Source organism: Ammodytes marinus (assembly GCF_949987685.1).
Source record: "Ammodytes marinus genome assembly, chromosome: 18".
Lineage (NCBI taxonomy): Eukaryota > Metazoa > Chordata > Actinopteri > Uranoscopiformes > Ammodytidae > Ammodytes > Ammodytes marinus.
Genome location: NC_137222.1, coordinates 12,997,349 through 13,017,748, shown reverse-complemented (window position 1 = coordinate 13,017,748; position 20,400 = coordinate 12,997,349). Strand labels below are relative to the sequence as shown.

The 20,400-nt window shown below is 38.6% G+C and overlaps 1 protein-coding gene across 1 annotated transcript; it reads right to left on the bottom strand.

Annotated features, from left to right (window-relative positions):
- Positions 1-3,002: 3,002 nt before the first annotated feature.
- slc2a11l (solute carrier family 2 member 11, like) lies at positions 3,003-8,253 on the bottom strand (the record flags this gene model as incomplete). The annotated part of the gene is made up of 12 exons (XM_080046618.1): positions 3,003-3,218; positions 3,365-3,492; positions 3,611-3,686; positions 3,824-3,925; positions 4,165-4,275; positions 5,460-5,647; positions 5,743-5,891; positions 6,975-7,104; positions 7,322-7,446; positions 7,541-7,701; positions 7,888-7,986; positions 8,230-8,253. 12 exons carry the CDS (start codon positions 8,251-8,253, stop codon positions 3,003-3,005), a joined length of 1,509 nt encoding a protein of 502 aa, XP_079902744.1.
- Between the last annotated feature and the right edge of the window lie 12,147 nt (positions 8,254-20,400).

Sequence of the window (20,400 nt, the reverse complement as noted above, 5' to 3'; positions counted from 1 at the left end):
TTTCGAGGGTGTAGATTGTGTTATCAGAGGCGCACACATGTGCAGGGGCTCCGCTCCTACGTAATAGGCCTACGAGTTTCCCCGAGTAGCCTACTGTCAGTCCTGCTCTGACGCGAACTGTAAAACTATGTTTATCAAAACATGTCCGATATGTGAATGATTTATTTGATTTTAGGGTAACACTTTACAATAAGGTACACAAAAAAAGAGTAGTTACCATTTTAAAAAGGTAAGTTTTTTCATTTTGGTCCTTTTAAAAAGGTTACCTTTTTAAACTAACCTTTTTAAAAGGTAAACTACCCTTTTTAAAAGGGTAACTACTCTTTTTTTTGTGTACCTTATTGTAAAGTGTTACCGATTTTAGTTCCACCAGATACTGCACTGTATAAGTAGGCCTACGTACGTTGTCTGTCTGCAATATGAATATATACAACATTAATATTTAATCTCAATTAGGAACATGAAAAAAGGGTTTTTACTGCAGTGTTGAGGAGCAGAAAACAAAGTGGCATGTCAATGGCATGCTGGTCAAGGTGGAAATAAAAATAAATACAAATATTTAATTTTTACTGTATACACTGATTTGTAAACTGTAAATGTACTGTGTAAACTAATTCAAATATTTATTAAACTCATTGTATGCCTACTGGTCACTACAGTGGACAGCTACAATCATATGAAAAAGTTTGGGAACCCCTCTCAGCCGGCATTATAATTGACTCTGCTTTCACAAAAAAAATATAAAAGTGGTATGTCTTTAATTTACCAGGAACAGCTAAGTACTGGGATGTTTTCCAAACAAAGATTTTTTGAAAAGCAGTATTTGGTTGTATGAAATCAAATTAAATATGAAAAACTGGCTGTGCAAAAATATGGGTACCCTTGTGGTTTTGTTGATTTTAATGCCTGTAACAGCATGTAAAACTGATGAATTTAAACACAAAGTTGGTTGGATAATGTGGTTAAGTCTTGAACCTCATAGAAATGTCTGTTTAATCATGAGAAAATGTATTTTAGGTGCCTAAATGCAAGTTGCACTTCTCTTTGACTCTCTGCTGAAGTGAGACAGAATGGGATCATCAAAACTGCTCCCAAAAGATCTTAAAAACAAAGATTATTCATTATCATGGTTTAGGGGAAGGCTACAATAAGCTTTCCCAAAGGTTTCAATTGTCAATTTCTACAGTAAGGAACGTTGTCAGGGAATGGAAGGACACAGGCACAGTTGCAGTTAAACCCAGGTCTAGCAGACCAAGAAAAGTACAAGAGCGGCATATGCGGCGGATTGTGAGAATGGTTGCACACAACCCAAAGATCACCTCCAAAGACCTGCAAGAACATCTGGCTGCAGATTGTGTATCTGTACATGGTTCAACAAATCAGTGCAATTTGCACCAAAACATCTGTATGGCCAGGTGATAAGAAGGAAGCCCTTTCTGCGCCCACGCCACAGATACAGTTGCATGGAGTATGCAAAAGCTCATTTAGACAAGCCAGATTCATATTGGAAGAAAATGCTTTGGACTGATGAGACAAAAAATAAGTTATTTGGTCCTTATAAAAAGCAGATGTTTTGGTGCAAATTGCGCTGAATTGTTGAACGATGTACAGATACACAATCTGCAGCCAGATGTTCTTGCAGGTCTTTGGAGGTGATCTGTGGGTTGTGTGCAACCCTTCTCACAATTCTCCACCTATGCCGCTCCTGTTTTTTTCTTGGTCTGCCAGACCTGGGTTTAACTGCCACTGTGCCTGTGTCCTTCCATTCCCTGAGAACGTTCCTTACAGTAGAAATTGACAATTGAAACCTTTGGGAAAGCTTCTTGTAGCCTTCCCCTAAACCATGACAATGAACAATCTTTGTTTTTCAGATCTTTTGTGAGCTGTTTTGATGATCCCATTCTGTCTCACTTCAGCAGAGAGTCAAAGAGAAGTGCAACTTGCATTTAGGCACCTAAAATACATTTTCTCATGATTAAACAGACATTTCTATGAGGTTCAAGGCTGAACAACATAATCCAACCAACTTTGTGTTTAAAGTCATCAGTTTTACATGCTGTTACAGGCATTAAAATCAACAAAACCACAAGGGTACCCACATTTTTGCACAGCCAGTTTTTCACATTTTATTTTATTTCATACAACCAAATACTGCTTTTCAAAAAATCTTTGTTTGGAAAACATCCCAGTACTTAGCTGTTCCTGGTAAATTAAAGACATACCACTTTTATATTTTTTTTGTGAAAGCAGAGTCAATTATAATGCCGGCTGAGAGGGGTTCCCAAACTTTTTCATATGACTGTATTTGAATCTGTGTTTTGTATAAGCATTGCTTTCGATGGTATATTTGTACATCAGCCACCACAGTATATTATCATATTTTAATATTGTATTTCAGTTTTCACATAATATAGGATATTATTAATTGGTTTCTTTAAAATATATTAATTTAAACTACCTTACCGAGTTTGTTTTCATTCATTCATGAAGGGGTTAAGGCTAGGTAAGTGCATAAAATAGGAATATGTAAAGTAGTGACTGTCACATAATGCAGTGAAGTAAAATAAAGAAAAAGGGTTTGCTTAGCGTAAGCCTTCGTGTGCCTTAGTAGATGGACACACATTTCTTGTAGACACACACCCACCCTTGCGGCCATATTTGTCCTGCATGAAGCAGGGCGCTCATGCAACCAGACAGTGGCTGATGTTTAGCCCGAGGTGCATGCAGACCCCACTGATAACCTTGAGGATCTTACTGCAAGGACCAAAATGAACAAAGTCTTGTCTGTCAAAGTTTAATAAGAACAGTTCAAATAAGAAACACAAAATAGAAAAACACACGAACAAAGAAAAAAAAACTGAGAACATATTTTTTTGGATCATCTAGCCTACTCTGACGCTTAAACATGTAGACCTTTTCAGTGTTACAGTGTGTAGTGATAAGTTTCCCTCTTCAATCTACTTGTTTAGCTGTTTGACACTTTAGGACCTTGGTGAATATAATCAGAATTGGGTCTCCTGTGTTTTGACACCGTTGCGTTTCAGTTCAGTGGATGTTCCCCTCTGTGTTTCTCCACGTCTGCCGTGCATCTTCTGAAACTCTGCGGCAATCTCTAGCACTGTCCGATTCTTGGTCTCTGGGACGTTGAATTTCACATACAGTCCACAGGAGGCGCAGAAAAACAGGAATATGAGAAAACAAAAGTAATCCAGTTTCTCCTGGAAAGGAAGCATTTTGGAGGAACATTTTTAAAACAGTGTCAGTGAAGCATTTAGCTGAATAATCTCTTATATGTGTATACTGAACTGTAGTTAAAAAAAATCTCAAAATATTAAATGATAAGATAACAAATTAATGTACTCACCACTAAAATAGGGAAGAGCATCCCCACCAAAAACAGGCCTGACCAGCTGATAGTGCAGGCAACGGTGAACCCAGCTGATTTGTATGACTGAGTTAACAATTCCCCTGGGAGAGGAGCTGTTACGCCAGCTGAGGGTCAAGAACATTAGCAAACATTGCAGTAAGATGTAATGTTGATTCAAAGAGGGAAAAGCTGAAATAGAAATCCTTTCTACGGTAGCTGAGATCTGGAATGATAATAACATACCTGGTCCACCTGAAAAACAGGAAATGAAGATGAAAATGAGGGCCATGCTGCAGTACGGCATCCAGGAGAGCATACTCTGAGAAAAAAATTAAAACAATCTGTAAAATAAGGGTGATTTGAATTTCTGTCAGTCAACACTTTTTTTGCATGTTTTAAGCATAAAAGATTCAGGGTTATTTTCTTCAAATGGTGTCTGGTATTGTGGTGACTCGCCTGCAGGTACAGAGAGATGATAAGGAGGATCAGCGTTGCAGACATCCCTAGGTATCCTCTAACTATCAGGACTTTTTTGCCTGTGTTCTCAATAATCATGAACTGCAATATCAAAGCACATGTTCAATAGTGAACCACAAGGGGGAGCTATAACTATATACAGAAGAATGACCTTTGTCACAGAAAGGAGAACATTTAAGAGAACTGCAAGAGTGTTATTTTCTTCCTAATCACACAATTAGGTCATATTAAATTATTTAAAAATAAAACATACTTGTTAGAATGTGTAAGGCCTATACTTAACATTCAAAGACATTGAATATAATGAGATATAAACTCACACAGGCCAAAGAGGTGCAGAACTCACACAGCCCTGTACCCAAAGCCATGTAACGTAACTGGTCTTCTTGGATTCCTGCTGTACGAAACACTTCAAAAGAGTAAAAGTATACCTGGAGAGACGAATTTGAATAAGAATAATATTACACGTCTATTTATAAAACCCAGTCACTCAGAACTAAATAATGGTGCTTTGTTATTTCACTGTGTTTAGTCTTGAAAGTTAGCATGCTCACACTATAAACGGTCCCTGATCCAAACTCATCAGAAATAGGGTTTTGTTTAAACTATGTTATGAACAAAAACTAATATCTTATGGAAGATTTAAATTATAACTTAGATATTGCCCCTAAATGCACGAGTGACTGAAATGAGCTTTTGTACTCGTTTGAAGATTTAAACCTTTTTGTAGAGCATCAGTGTTAAGTGTTTTTCTTTCTAAAGAGCATCATAAGACTTTTCATGCAAAGCCATAGATCAACATTTTAAGAAAGTGGCTTATTTGCTTTCTCTTCTTGCTCTGTCCGAGGCTAACATAATCCACTTTACTTAAGACATTTGACTATTCCTCATCTTACAGGGTGTATTATCAATGGAACAATATCTTTGGTTATCTTTGCTGAGGGGACCAGTAACTTTGCCTTGAAACAATAATCAATAACCAAGACATAGTCCAGCACATAACCTCCGTAAATTGTCCGCTTTACATTTTCTTTTCTTTTTTCATTAAGTGAATGTGCTGGTAGGCAGATTTACTGTAGTTACATAAATTACAGTTAGTTAAGTTATAAGCTATCGGTTTCACCCTGAACTAATCAGCTCCACGGGTTTAGCCTTATACGTATACAACAGACAGAAAAGGACAGTGTTATCATTCTTGTAATCTAACAATTTCCTGAAATTATAGACCTTCCTGTCATAGTTTACCAGGCCTATTTGAGTTCATTTTTTTTTTTAACAAATTGAAATACTAACTAATAGATTGAGGGAATATTTACATTTGCAGCCAATATGTGTTCACATTTAGACCGACATGTATCTTCGCTTGCAACTTTCTATCCACAGCTCTGTCCAGTTAACACTGCTAATACATTATTACATTCACAATGCATTCAATAATACTCTAAAGTCCGGGGTGTATAGGGCCTAGTGTTGATCATCAACTTTGCACACTACATTACCTAAAGATAGGTGAAGTGTTAGATACTGCATGTACTGTGTGAATGCACTGTATCACAAAGTTAAAATGTTACTACTCTTGAGCAAAAGAGTATTCAGTGGTTTTAAAAACACTCACAGCGTTGATGCCACAGAGCTGCAGGGTAGTGAAGGCAACGGTGACGGTGAGGAGCTGCCAACGCAATGTTTGGTTCTGAAGCAACTCCAACACAGAGTGGTTGCGAGTGTTATGGACAGTTGCTTTCTCCTTCAGCATCTCATCCACCTCCCTGCTGTAGTCCTTGTTGCCCCATAGCCTCGTCATAGCTAAGGGTGTGTGACCAAGCAACATATTAAGATGGCTATAACAACTCAGAGCATTACAACAGACAGATTTATTTGCAGACAGGCCTTTCTCACACCTTTCTCACAGGCCTGGCGGTCTCCTCTTTCTAGTAGCAGGGCGCTGGGAGACTCAGGCAGAAAGGGCAGGGTAGAGAGCTGGAGTAACGCAGTGAAACCATTGAAACCAAGCAGCCAGGGCCATCTCTCCTCTGTACCAAGTAACTCACTGCAAGGGCAACATCTTCTTCAACATCATGCAATAATGGAGCTAGGCTAGGACCGCTAAAGCACATTGTCTATTTTAAAAGGGACCCACGTTGCATACTGTATTAATATATGCAGCTTTGGCCATCATCTCTATCATGAATGTTAAAGCTGGGGTATATGATTTCTGATTGGTCAAAGTTATAACATGAGCTGACACTTTGACCGCGAGGCTCTGATTCTCTGTTCTTATTGGCTGTTGGGACTGTCCATTCACTTTGGCACGACTTTATTGGTGTAGAGCGTGTCAGGGAGGGATCATAGGGGAGGGACCAAAGAGAACAAGTGGAGCGGTTGAGGTATTTGGATTCGAATCTCTATCCCAACTGCCATTTTCTCCCCAAATCCTCCACCCCAGCTTTAATATACGTATTTACTAAGTCATTTTCTGGGATCTTGGAACATAAATATGACTTATGAAAAGGGATGATTCTAATGCTATCATAAGTTATCAAACTTTAAAAAAATACCGAAGTTGTTAACAACACTAAGAGCCTTGACATTTTTGCAATGATTATCGTATGAACATGTGTGTTTTTTGTGAAGAAGGTTTGGCAATATAATGATTTACGATTGAACCTGGCCAACCCTCATATATCCCTCATATATTTTGTGACATTTTTAATACTGAGGTGGCTGTAACAGGCCATGCCAAGTAATATTACAAATCAGTGAGCAGGACAGCTTTGAGGCAATCTTGGATTAATCACATACTAGCTTATTTTTTTCAATAATGTTCGATGCATTTAACTCGCTGGATTAGCCAAAAACAGACATACTCACTCTGTAAATGGTTTCTCGTAAATTCAACCCGAAAATGTACTGTATTACATATACATCAACATATACAGTCTTGTGTAGTCTTGAGTATATATTGATATTGTGGTATACAATGTCATATGGCTTTAATTAAGATTGCATCCATGTTTCCTCACTACAGAGAGGTTTACCATGTGTCTCTCTACATGCAAGCTGTCATTTGAACCTAGCACCACCTGACACAGTACTTGACTCTCCACAGTATCTATGACGCCGGTCACCTCACCTGATCCCCAGCAGCTGACCACTGAACTTCCCAAAGGAGACAAAGGTAGCGATGGTCACACCCACCATCCCCCGCAGCCTCTTGGGGGCGCATTCAACAAGGTACATGGTGTGAGCCAACAAACCGACTCCTAGAGGCGTACACAAGGGAATCGTACATTTGGAGAAGAGTCAATAAAGATCAATAACTGTGTGACAAATGGCCCAGGGAACTTAGAAAATATAATAGTGATAGAATCGATTGTCTGTAGGGATGAATGGGCAGGCAAGAGTGATGGAGCAGCCATCTATGAAGACATTAAAGAAGAAAAAGAGGAGAGATATAATTGGTTTCCTCAGTGGGCTCACCTGAATTGATGCCATAGAGAAGTCGTCCCACCATGATCATCTCAAAGGAAATGGCAGTTTGGCTGAAGAGTATCAACACAGCTCCACATATAGCTACAACATTGTTTACCAAAAGGCACTGCTTTCTGCATGACAGGGAGACAGAGCTTTCCATGTTAAAGACTGGAGCCATCATTATAACATTTATCAAGGTTGTCTTTTCTGCTTGTGTACACTGACCTCCCAAATTTTGAGACCAGAGAACCAGCGACCAGGGACCCCAGTAATCCTCCGATGCAGTAAATTGACACCATGAAGGACCAGATGAGAGAAACCTGCCACTGCTCCAAGGAGACGTTGTATCTCTGCAGGCATGTTTTGTTCACCAGCTCCTTTATAAACTGAAATGATCACATGTACAGTAAGCTTCATTTCTATATCAGTTATGCCAGCAAGTTTTACCATGTTTTCTTTTCATAGAAGTGCCACACAGCTGTCATTATATCTCTTTTGGATGTTTAAATAGAAAAGTTGTATATGACTAAATGTCTGGACATTTGACTTTGAAGTTTTGTAGTTTTACTTACAGCAGACGGGGAAGTCATCACAGATACGCTGTATCCATATTGAAATGTCCCCCCAATGCCAGAGACGAAAATGGCAGCGATTACAACCGGACAGTCTAGCTGCAGAAATGAAGCCAGATTTATAATGTCAAATGTAAGTGCATTTGTTTGGTATCAAACAAAACGTTTGATTATCAAATTCTACTTTTCCATTGGCACATTTCTCCAACCCTTATATTAGTCTGTGTCTGTTAAATCATTCATGTTGCTTCAATTTAGTATTTGGGTTATTTTTCAATTAATGAACCTTATTCCAAAAAATAAAAACATGAAAAACATGTGAAAAATTTGAAAATGACTTACCAGGAGTGTTAAGTACTGTGGCATAGCTGGAGTCTGATCGTTTTCACGTCTGGAGTTTCCAAATCATTCATGCCTTAAACAAGTAAAGCACAAAACAACATGAAATGATTAACTCTCATGCCAGGTCAAAGAGGAAATGTAAAACTAGAACTGTCTAAGTGTGTACAGTATGTGTTTGGGTACGTTTGCTGCAGGATGTTCCCCAATGATTAGACTTTGAACAGAGAGTAGAAAAAAAAGTTATTTATTGTCAATCTACTACTACTTACTTTAAAAGTAAGATATATAACACTAACAACAACGTGAATGTGAATTTGGCCTCAAACTGCAAACTTTGAGGTTGGAGTTCATTCATTACAACATCTGATGTTCGAGTCAGACTGCAAGAACAAATGAAGAATCTTCATTTCAGGTTGTGGGTATTCTTACAGACCCTAAGAAGCGGACAGTTTAACTTCTGGAATAACTGTGAATCTGTAATGATTAGTCATTCTTGGCCAAGTCATTCATGGAAAATAGATTTTAATCTCAATGAATTTTACCTGGTTAAATAAAGGATATTGATTGATTGATTCTGCACTGTAGGCGTGAGCTGGACAAAAACATTGAACTTTGACAAAAAATTATGTAACCAGGCACAACCTTTCATTTGATCAGAATGTTGTGCTATGAGCTGCTTGTGGCCTTAGAAGAAATGTCAGGGGAGCATGAATGTCTGTATCAGCATGGCAATTCCTCCAACACTTGAGATATTTCCCTAAAAACAACACTGCTAGAACAGTCAAGGGAGCACTAAAGTCAGAAGGGTTAGCACTCTGGAGACCATGAATCATCATGGTGGTTGAAACATTCCAGCCTGGAATCAATGGGTGAACCAACAGATCAATCGACTTTGCCAAACCTTGCCTAGATGTGGCTTAAAGGAAAAAAGGATCAATATCTATTCCTGCCTTTTTCTGTAGGTCAAATGAAGAAAAGAAAAAAAGTCATTCCACTTTGCTGCAATAGTCCTTAAACCAAAAATTATCTACATCTACAGCTTGAGTCAGAGCTGAAGAAATAATGAGGCCTTCGCTGTACTAATAAAAGGAAACCCCCTACTGTGTCACCCAGTCAGATGTCACACAGCTGACCAGCAGGAAGGAGCTGGTGGCGGCTGTCCTGCTGTGTCTCCGAGAGGTGGTGGCGTCATGACAACGCACAGCACACCGACCACTGAGAGACTGAAACTTTGGACAGAGCTGTCAGTAGGACAGTTTCCTGGATGAGATGAAAGCCCCTGCATCTGCCAGAGAGGCTCAAATTATAGCTTGACACAAGAAGGAATGGCTGGCACTGCATAAAAACCGAGGTATTGTTGTATCATCTGTATCATTTTATACAAAAAAGGTAAACCACACTCAAATGAAAATGGCTGATGCAGCACAAACACCACTGCACTACGCAAGCTCATCGGAATAATGAGTGATCACTGATCCATCCATGGAGGTATCATTGTTTAACCCTTCTGACCAAAAAAAATCTGTTGTTAAGTGACACTTCTGCGCGAGTAATACAATTCCAGGGACTCAACAAGATCGATTTGACGATGATAAAGCTAAATACGCTAACACTAGCCTTGCATAGTCCTGATTCACGGTTTAAATTGTTGATGATATAAAATCAATATATCTTAAAGATTTTTTTTGCCACTTCCTAAACTTTGCAATCCATCTAATATTTGTCAGGAGATTTCACTCAAAACTGAGAATGTGAGTGGTTATAGAAGAAAAGACAGTGGTTCATCAAAGCCATCGAGATCCATCATCTGCAAAATATTCATGTTTGTAATAAATTCATCAGTCAATTATTGATTTAGAAATATTTCCCTGGATACAGGACACCTTTAACATGCTGGTGGCAATGGAGTCAGCAGGGATTATCGTCTGGGTACCATGAATATCTGTACCCAATTTCATGGTAATTCATCCAAAAGTTATTGAAATATTTTGCTTAAAAATCAAAATCTCAACCCAATTGTAGCAATAGAAAATACAGGGGATCTCTAAAGTCAGTAAGGTTTGTCCTCAATCAAGCTGTAGGTTGTAAAATGATTTGCTTTTTATAAAGAGGAGTCAACCTGATTCACAGTAAGAACCATTGTGCATTGACTTTAGTCACTCACAAATGTGTTCTCAGTCAATTGCACTCTAGTCTGACTTGTTCTCAATGTGTAAACTTTGCCAGAAAGTGCTTGGTCGGTTGAATATCCCCAGGTGTCTGAAAAGGCCCATGGAAGACTTCCTGATGAACGAGTTAAAAAGTGCCGCTTGTGAGAGAAACAACAGAGAAGAAATTAGGGCACCGAGATCAGAGTGAGAAATATAGAGATGCGCTTCATTGTGTTTGAGGAGGAGAAAGTGAGAACGGATACTGATTATAAATGTGAACTGGTGGATATGCTGCATCTGACAAAGGCAGAGGAAGAGGATGAGTGGTTTTATAGCCTCATAGAACAAAGAGGGGAAATGGAAAAGCCTGAAATTGGTTCACAGAAGAGCCTAGCTAAACACTGAGTTATCAAACTGTTACAACATATAAAAAACTGAACCATCACAAGTTACGCCAGGCTATTTTTGAAAAACAAAACAATCCCCAGATGAGGTAAATCATTGATTTTTTTTTTGGCTCCCAGGACAAAATTACACCACTGGTATCAAACTCCTTATTCTGCATAGTTTACATATGTACGAATCATACACAAAGACCAGCTGTTCAACTGAATATCATCTAAACATTGCCAACTGTATGGTTGGATAGAAGTTATCTCAAGCAGCTGTGAGTCTATTTGTCAGACTGCCCAATGCGAGAAAACACAGAGATGTGCATGCTCTTCTTTTTAAAGTTCCTTTTAAACCATTGACAGCATTGTATGGAGGACAAAGCTGTCTGACTACGGTAAACGCTAACAGACTCTTACTCTTCAAAAGAAAGGTTGAATTATAAATACAGTAGCGGAAATTGCTGCTCTAGACTGACTTGGCCTGGAATGTCAAGTAGCCTATTATGGCTAATGTTCACAAAGGTTAGCAAACTATAGATAGATTAACTGACATTACTGAGTCACTTAGTTTGCTTATCTGCTGAATTGAGTCAATAGGTGCTGCTTTTACACATTTACCATACATCCTTTAAGTAGAGATGAAGATACCTGGTTTAGAATGCAAACATTTCATATTGACATTCTGTTGAGGAAACAGAAATTTAAAATGTGCTTCGTTTTTAGGAACAAGGCATGTGTTCCCGCCAAAGCTAAGAAACGTCTTGTAGCTGCCACTTTCTTTCAGCTTTTGGACTATGGGGACATTGTGTACATGAATGCCTCAGCTTGCATGCTTCATCTGTTGGACGCTGTCTATCATGGAGCTCTGAGGTGTATTAGCTCCTTTGCCCCCTCAACCTGGAACAAGCTTCAGCAGGAACTAAAGCTCTCCAGCTTGATTCAACTAAGGATTTTAAACGTACCTCTGGAGAGGTCATCTTTAGGTGTTTGTACTTGCTGCCTCTGATTACTGCACATTTGCACTTCTAATCCGACGTGTTTTATTATCATGTTTTACTTTACTTATTGCCTCTGTACTTATTGTCCTGTCTGTCAGTAACTTGATGTTGTACTGGTGTCGTCTTACAGATCTCTCTTGAGAATGAGAGCCGTGTCTCAATGAGATTACCTGTATAAAAAAAATTAAATTAAATTAAAATAAAACAAAACTTGCGCTCAAACTTTTTTGTGGTCCAGATTAAAAAATCTCATCAACCAACAGTTTGCTATGACTTTGGATACAGATATTCATGGACCCCTGAGGCTTCTCCACAAATTCTCATTAACCTCTTGTGTACTTTATATTTCGTGCAAGCCAATGTTAGCATGCTAATATGCTGGTATAGTCTAAATATTACACCAGCTGAATATCAGCAGCATGTTATCACTATGAACATGTCAGCATGCCTATGTTTCCATTTACTTAAAGGTGCTGTAAGCGGAATGGTTCTTTTAGCTAACTTCCTGTCAGTTACTGCAGTTAGCAGTCCCCTCGCTCGTCCCCACGTCAGCACATTAATGCACTGCGGTCTTCAAGCAGCGAGTTATCTAGCATCATTTCAGATCCATAAGTGTGATAAAACATGATAAAAACCATCAAAACAGACATTAGGAATTGTAGGCGCATAAACATTCACCCATGTGTCGCTCTGTTGTGCACCGGCAGCGAGACCATGAGTGAGACGGGTTTCGGTTTGTAGCGTTCTCTCTTGTGATTGGATATTAATTTCGGGATCACCCGAAAAGTATATTTGCCGATTACATGCAGAGCAGCTGACTGAGAGATCGGCTTTATGAAACGCGCACATTATGTAAGTGATCACTGTATGAATAAAGAGCGATTTAACACTTATATTAAATAAACCGCTTACTTCACCTTTAAAATCACCACAAAAGTAATGATAGTGCTGTGCTTTAGTATGGCCTCACAGAGCGTAGCTATATAGACACTTGTTTTAATCTAGAAATTGTTAACCCCCCAGCGTGATGGAAGTGGGACATTAATCACCAAAGTACTCTTTTTTTGAAGTCAGCCTGCTAATCTGTTTCATAACTTTCTTCTTGGAGACAGACAAGTTAAATAGGCTACTAAATGTCACTTTTTTCACAGGAGCTGTTATTAATTTTCCCATTACAATTATGAAAATGGCATTTACTATTATCCGAATTACTATTTTAGACAAGTGTCTGTGAACCTTTTATCCACAGCAGTGATTACGTTCATATAAAACCTAATTAAGCCTAATAAAATGTAGTTAAAAGTTAACACCTTGGAGTCATCATCACCCTTCTGAAACATAGAAACAAATGGTTTAAGCTTGACATTTCAACATTTGGGGAGATTATTTGTATTGATTTTTTTCCTTTCAGTGCTTGATCAACAGTGACAACATTCAGTGGGAACAACTCATGAAATTGCAGTTGCGACTAATCAGCACATTATCATTGAAGTTTGCCAAAAAAATACATCCTCCCTCCTTTTATCTCAAAGTCTAATGCAATGACTTCAAATTTGCCATGAGGTGGCGGTAGCAACACTGATATTCCCAGCATGTGTCTCTGAACAAACAAAGTACGTACAGTATCTAAGAGTCTGACGTTTTGTCCTTTTCAGGTCATCAGAGAAACCCTTGGCAGCAGAAACAGACATTCAAGGAGTCGTGCCAAATTTGTAAGGTCCTTCCAAGTAGACAGAGAGTCATGGCAACGCTTGATCGTAATGAATAATGAATTGCTCACAGGTTCACTTTACAAGGAGCTTTTCAGGTTCAGACACACACTCACTATATTCTCATTATGTGAGTGTGAACTGGGGCACGGTGACTTTTTTCAAACTGATGCTTTTACGTAGACAGAGCTTTTACTTTCAAATGTAGCTTAAGCTTAGTTACAAAAAAGCAACATGAATGCAACCAAACCCTTACATTGTACCTTAATACATTTCTCCAGAATTTTTTTTTTTTTTTTTACAATAGGTTGACTCACATTGGCTAAATAAAGTGTGCGTTGTAAAGCACACACAAGTGAATCACTGAAAAGATCAATTATCTGAAAATAATGATGAGTGCTGTGTTTTCACATCCATCTGCAGTGGTAAAAATGAATGTCCTAAAGGAATACTTTGATATTTTGGAAAACAGGTGAGCTTAATTTGGAGATCAATAAGATGCATGTTTGTCCATGAAGCTACAGCCTGGAGCCAATTAGGATAGCCTACTATAGCAAGACTAGAGGTTGGAGTAAAACCCAAGCTTGTAAGTCACTAATCAACACATGACATTTACAGTAGTTTGTTTAGAACACAACTGCAATGTGAAAATGTCAAGTTGTGGTTTATCGGGGATCATGTGCTGGACTGTTTCTTGACCAAGAAATTGTTCCAACACCATATAATAGCTAGCCTTGCTTTTTCTTTTTTTTTTTTTGCCTACAAGCACTTTTGATTCTCACAAACTCAAATTTTGAATATTGCAGTGCCATTTATGATGGACAACATTGGCTCTCGATTAATGGGGAAATCAGTATTTTGAGCTGTATCTGATACTGTGATAATTATAAACTTTTATATAAATAAATACATTCGAGTTTACTAATTCTATTAAATGAAATAAAGCATAATATTGATATAATTATCAACTGTTGTCCTACATTTGGATAAGGGACATTAGGACTAATCTTTCCACACATGTGGAACAATTTACAATCAGTTTTTGCTTACATCTTCATCTAAATATATTTAGCCATACTAGTCAGTAGCTCAACAACTATGAAATGGATTGTACTGAAATTTGACTTTTCCTTTGGGGCCAACAGCGGTCAATGTTTTTACGTATTGTTCATTGTTTTTAATATCTCAATGTCTGAGATGTATTGGAACACAATTCAGACATTCATGGTTCCCCAACAGTATATCTTCCGTACTCTTGGTCAGGAGACATACTCTCCTCATTTCACTGAAGAGCATCCAGCTGCAAGAGTCTGCTGAAGTGGCTTTTTCTTGTCTATAAGTAGATGGTGGGACTGGCTGATGGGTCACAGAGCAGAAGAGATCAAAGAGCTGCAAAGGTGTAGTGCATGTCAGGTCAGACTAAAGCATAAACCCTCATCAGTGTAACTGTGTTCAAAGCAGTAAGCTAATAAATAAAGCAACGCTATCGGTAACCGTAATTAGCACACATACAAAATGATGAGACCCTGACATTCAGGCTCTCTTTGTCAGACGCACACACACAAACATACACACACACACTCTAAATCCAGAGATAAAACGTGCAGAGCTTGTCAAATTTGTCCTCAAAGTGCCAGTCACGATGGATCAATTCTCTAACCTCCAGAGGCAGGAAGACAAGCAAGCTTAATAAAATAATTTTGTCAGATACGTCAGATGTGTTTTTGTAAAGTAACCAGACAATCTTCTTGTCTATGCAGAGTTGTCAGTGTGACACCAGTGAGTAAACACACTTCTCACTTCGTATGATATAGTCATCCTGAGTCATCTAGAGTCATGCCATAAAACACTGTATTCTGTATGAAGTAACAAGACAGACAGATCGATCAGGCTGTGAGTTCCTGGCCATGTATGCAGGCTTGTTGCCAATGCTCCCTGTTACACCTGACAAAATTACAAACAAAGCGGCACAGCAGCAGTATATCACTTTGCTCATGGAGATAAACTTGAAACCTGAGAGTCAAAATCCCGTCTTATATATTATGCCATCATGCCCCTGAGTATGGCACTTAAACTAGATTGCCAGCAAATCTCCAGATTAACACAAACGTTTTTTTTACGGTCAGGTAAAACGCAAAAAGCCTCTGGATTCAGGTATCAGGAACATTAGAGGAGGAATTGGAGGAAAAAACAGGTGCAGTATGCTGCAGGCGGGCAAGTTTCTCACTCAAGTCAGGTATCCAGTGTCCATATGACTCGAAGCTAAATAAATCATGTCCAATTAATTTCCATCACAACGGAGTCGAATGACATTGGAATTTTGTTGAAACATGGAGGAAAGTATAGATGTGTATATGCAGTTTCACGATTGCACTTTTTAACCACCACAAGGTATACTCCTTTATTTTTTTATCAGTTTTTTAAAAGTATTAATATTATTATTATTATTGACTTATTTAGCATTTTGCATTTGCCGTTCTCTTTGCATTGTTTTGTGAAATAGATTGTGGTTTTGTTTTGCAAATGACTGTCAATGAAGCCCTTCACCTAATTTAACTTACACACGTCTTACATAAGAACATTATTTCTAGCTGGAGTTTGGGGGATTTTAGGAAAGACTGACACAAACTGTACTTGATCTACTATTACAACACATCTGAGTCTGCCATGAAGGATACACGTTAAACGTTTGAGGGACTTTTGTTTGTTGGTTTGTCTGATAGTTTGATTGGTTGTTGTTTATGTCTTGGTCGGGCAAGAGCGAACCCAACCTTGTAGGGTTTGCTAATGGGAGTTTGTGCATGTAGTCTGAATGTGTTTTGTAGTCTTGAATAGGGCTAATGACAGTGTCCACTCTGGCAAGATGTAAAACACGTTTTGGGCTTCACTTGGGTTGCCCATCTTCACAGATTCCTTTTGTGATACTGATGGAAAGTTTCTCAAGGCGCAGCCGAAGGGAGGAAAGTGTGCGATTTGTTGACCTCAGAATTGCATCTTGGTTCTTTGCAGACAATATGGTTATGTGGCTTCATAGGACTGTGACCTTCAGGACAGGATGGGGCAGTTTGCAGCCGAGCATGCATCAGTCATGAGGAGAGTCAGCAACAATAAGTCCTACAATGTGGCTCTTTGTTGGAAAACGGTGAATTGCTTTCTCCGGGATGGGAGTAAGTTGCTGCCCTAAGTGAAGAAGTTAAAAAAGGTTGCTTGTGCACAAGTGAAGGTTAAATGGATTTGATGGTAGCCAGTTGAGGTGGTTTGGGTATCTTAACAGGATGCCTCCTGTCAGCCTTACACAGGAGAAATGGTCTCCTTCCAGTTTCCAACAAATAGGAGACCCCAGGGTAGACCCAGAACATGCTGGAGAGAATATACATTATATCTAATTTGGCTTGGGAACCCAGGTATTCCTTGAAAAGCTTAAAGGTTGCTGGGAAGAGGGACATCTCCACTGCCTTACTTGGCCTGCTGCCATAAGCTTTTAACAAGCACAGCTTAAACAAAGCTATATAGAATACAAAACAGTAAAATATTATTTTTATTATTTGCTTGGGTATGAATAATATGCAGAGAAAAGTAATTTCACCTTATTTTGGCGATATATCAACATTTTCTGGTGATTTATCTTTTTTTTAAGCATTTTTTCTGAAAGTTCATGGTGTGAATATTTGCCCGCATAGCTTTAAAACTGTCGAACCACTCCGTTAACATTGAAGTTTAATTAAACTGAACTAAATTCAAGACCTACTGTATTTGCAAACAAAAGATTTTGTTGCTTTTTAAGAGTTTTTGAAAATAAAAAAGTAAATATTACAAAGCCCTAGATAAGTCCTCAGAGGTCTCTGTGAAATAATTAATTAGCAGTCAAAAATAGCAACCACAGATTATGTTGTTCTGCTCAAGGACTGGAGTTTTATTTAAGTATTTATAGGCATTTCCTTTGTTTTCCTTGTTATCACCATTTTGATCTAAATAACCTTCAAAGTCGACTGTGGTGTTGTCTGACAACAGCAATCAAGATGGTGTGGTCTTAATTTGATTTTAAAAACCAAAAGGGCACACTAAAAAGGTCAGGAATGTCTATACAAAAACAAAGATGCTTATCTGTCAAATCTTGAGGTTACTTAGCTCAACAAACTGATTTTTTATCAAAAAAAAATATTAATTTGATTTATGCATGTTCCCTCATGGTCCGGTGTGTGCTTTAATGAGGACACACTGAGATAAACTTTACAAATCCATTACATAATCCACATCAAGCTGTAGACCAGTCATGACCATTTAATTTATATAACCGGGTCTACCTTGCATCACTGCTAAAGTGAATACAAATCTTCATTTGTAATCATTTGCGTTCCTCTAATGGAGTGTCCATTTGGCTTTGTTGTCTTCTCGTCTTACTGTATGTATAACACAATATCATTAATGAAGTTATTTAGATACTTGCCAATCATCGACTTTGATCTTTTTCATCCGTGGCGTTGTAGTCACCTGAGGCTTTGAAGTTATTAAAAAGTCCTGAAGCAAAATTAAATCTGTGCACGCAATGTCAACACAAAAAAAGCAATTCATTGCCGTATTATCATGAGAATTTACGATCAATGTTCTTCAAAAAAACTAAATTCTTCTCCTATAATAAATGTGCATGGTTGGTGCCACTGGTGCCACGATATAATGATATAACTTCCAGAGCTGCAGTACATCTGAGGCACCGGTGCAAGACTGACTCAGATATGCTGCAAATGGACAGAGCAATATATACTGTAAGCTACACCTTATTATTTAGCTGTGTACCTTAAAGCGACAGTTTAGATATCAAGTTGTTTAGTTATAGGTGGATATGTTGTGTTAATTATAATTATGTTCTTGCTACCAGTTTACATGCATGCACATGTTTGTAAAATACTCAAGGTGACAATAATGTACTGATGTCTATGAGTCATCTGAAATGTGCTTTTTCAGAGAGACTCACAGTAAAAAAAAAAAACCTTGGGGAAAAAAAGTGCCACAACTCTCGGAGAGAAGCTATTGCGGTCAAGGATGTTCTTGATGTTCTCTGTCTTATGTAACGGACCAGTAAAGTCACCCGAAGGAAACTTAGAAGTGACAGCTCGGCATTCGAGTGGCTGTTCCTGTCAACCAAAGCAGGTTGTTCTCGTTTCCCTCACTTCGCCTTTTTCTACCCACTTGTCAGTATGATCAGAACACAGTCCAGTAGGTAAACACAGGGAGCCGGGGAGTGAAGTTGTGCTAACTAAAAAGGTCAAATTGTACCAAAATGTCCATTTGTAGAAGGATTTGTAAAAGATCTCATCCTCTGCCTTTTATGAGCCAGCACCTCACCACGACATGCTTCTCTCCCTTTTCAGTCTCCCCCGGTTACATCCATCACTAGGGGGAGCAAAAGCCAGTACCACAGACAACACCACAGAACATGAATGAATAATATGTGTATGACTAATATAAATGCACTTCTGCTAATTATAGTGCCCTGATCATAAATCCCTAACTGGATGATTAACCGGCTTATGGGACCATCGTGAGACTGAATGAAGGCTTCTAATGTATATTACTGTTCATCGGTTCTTCAATTGTCTAGGTATGTTTTTTAGTTTTTACATGTAATCTGGTATCCCTTAAAATTACATATCATATGTGAAATGGGCAATACAGTGAAATTAAAAACATTATTATAAAACGTTATAATGGAACTCACTTCTTACACAGTAGCATATCACTAATAGCTATCAAACTATTTTGATAGGTAGATATTAGGTAGTATTTTCTTTTTATCTACAATTAATGCATAGGTTGCTCTGACCATGAGCATAGAAAGGTTTCGACATTCATAAACAAAGTTCATAACTGCCACTAAGCCCTGATGCGGGTAAAACTGAAGAGGTTGTGTTAAGAGAGTGATTAGACAAAACTAGCACGTGATAAACCCTATGGATGGATAAATTTGAGGAAAATACAGATGTTGGCCGAATAAGAGCAACACGAGTGACATATTGTAAGAATTACTGTAGGGAAACGTCACCATTCATCACTACTCAATGAACAACTCTCCAGCGCTCTCCCCCATCTGACTGACTGTGTCCCACAGAATAATAACACGGCTCAGTTGTTGAGCGGGTAGGATACCGTGTCAATCCCGTATCTTAAACGTATGCAGGCGGACTTCATTCACTGGATTCCACACAAACAAGAGAGCGAGATAGAGAAAAGGGCTTCCGCCACGAAAAGGTGGGAGGGGTCACGTGGTCCGTAGACCCAGCCAATCAGGAGTAAGTGCGCATTGCGATCCTGTGCAGAGGGATTGTTTTATTAAGGGGTTGCTGGTGATCAATGAGCGAGTGGAGCTGTCCGCGGTGCTGAAAGTTACTTCATGATTGACTGACTTTCAGCACCATGGGGAGCTCCACTTTTAATAAAACCTATTCAAAACCAATTTAGCATGTATGAGAGTATATACTTAATATAATAGGTCTGCTACATTTATATAATTTAAACGTTTACCACTTTGAATGTTTTTAGATTATCTCATTGTGTTTGCTGGTTCCATGGATGATGTATATGTACTGTATATGCTATATATAGAAAGAAGAGACAGCGAGAGAACTTTAAAACTCCAGTGCAACTGTAAGAACGACAATCCCACTACAAACACAAAAACATAACTCCAGCTAACAACCCTAAGACTAAATGTGTTGCTGCTGCAACGCCAGGGTGTGTGGATGATTGGATTTCAGTCTTAGGTTTATGCCTCCTCAGCTGCTCAATCTCGTGCAGTTGGCTGTATTTCCTCGGGGTGATATAACTCTTCAATTCCATTAATAACGCAGCCACCAGCGTTCACATCAATCTGTGGCTGTAGACGCGAGCCCGGGCAATATAGGTACCAAAGGTCACATGATCCGCC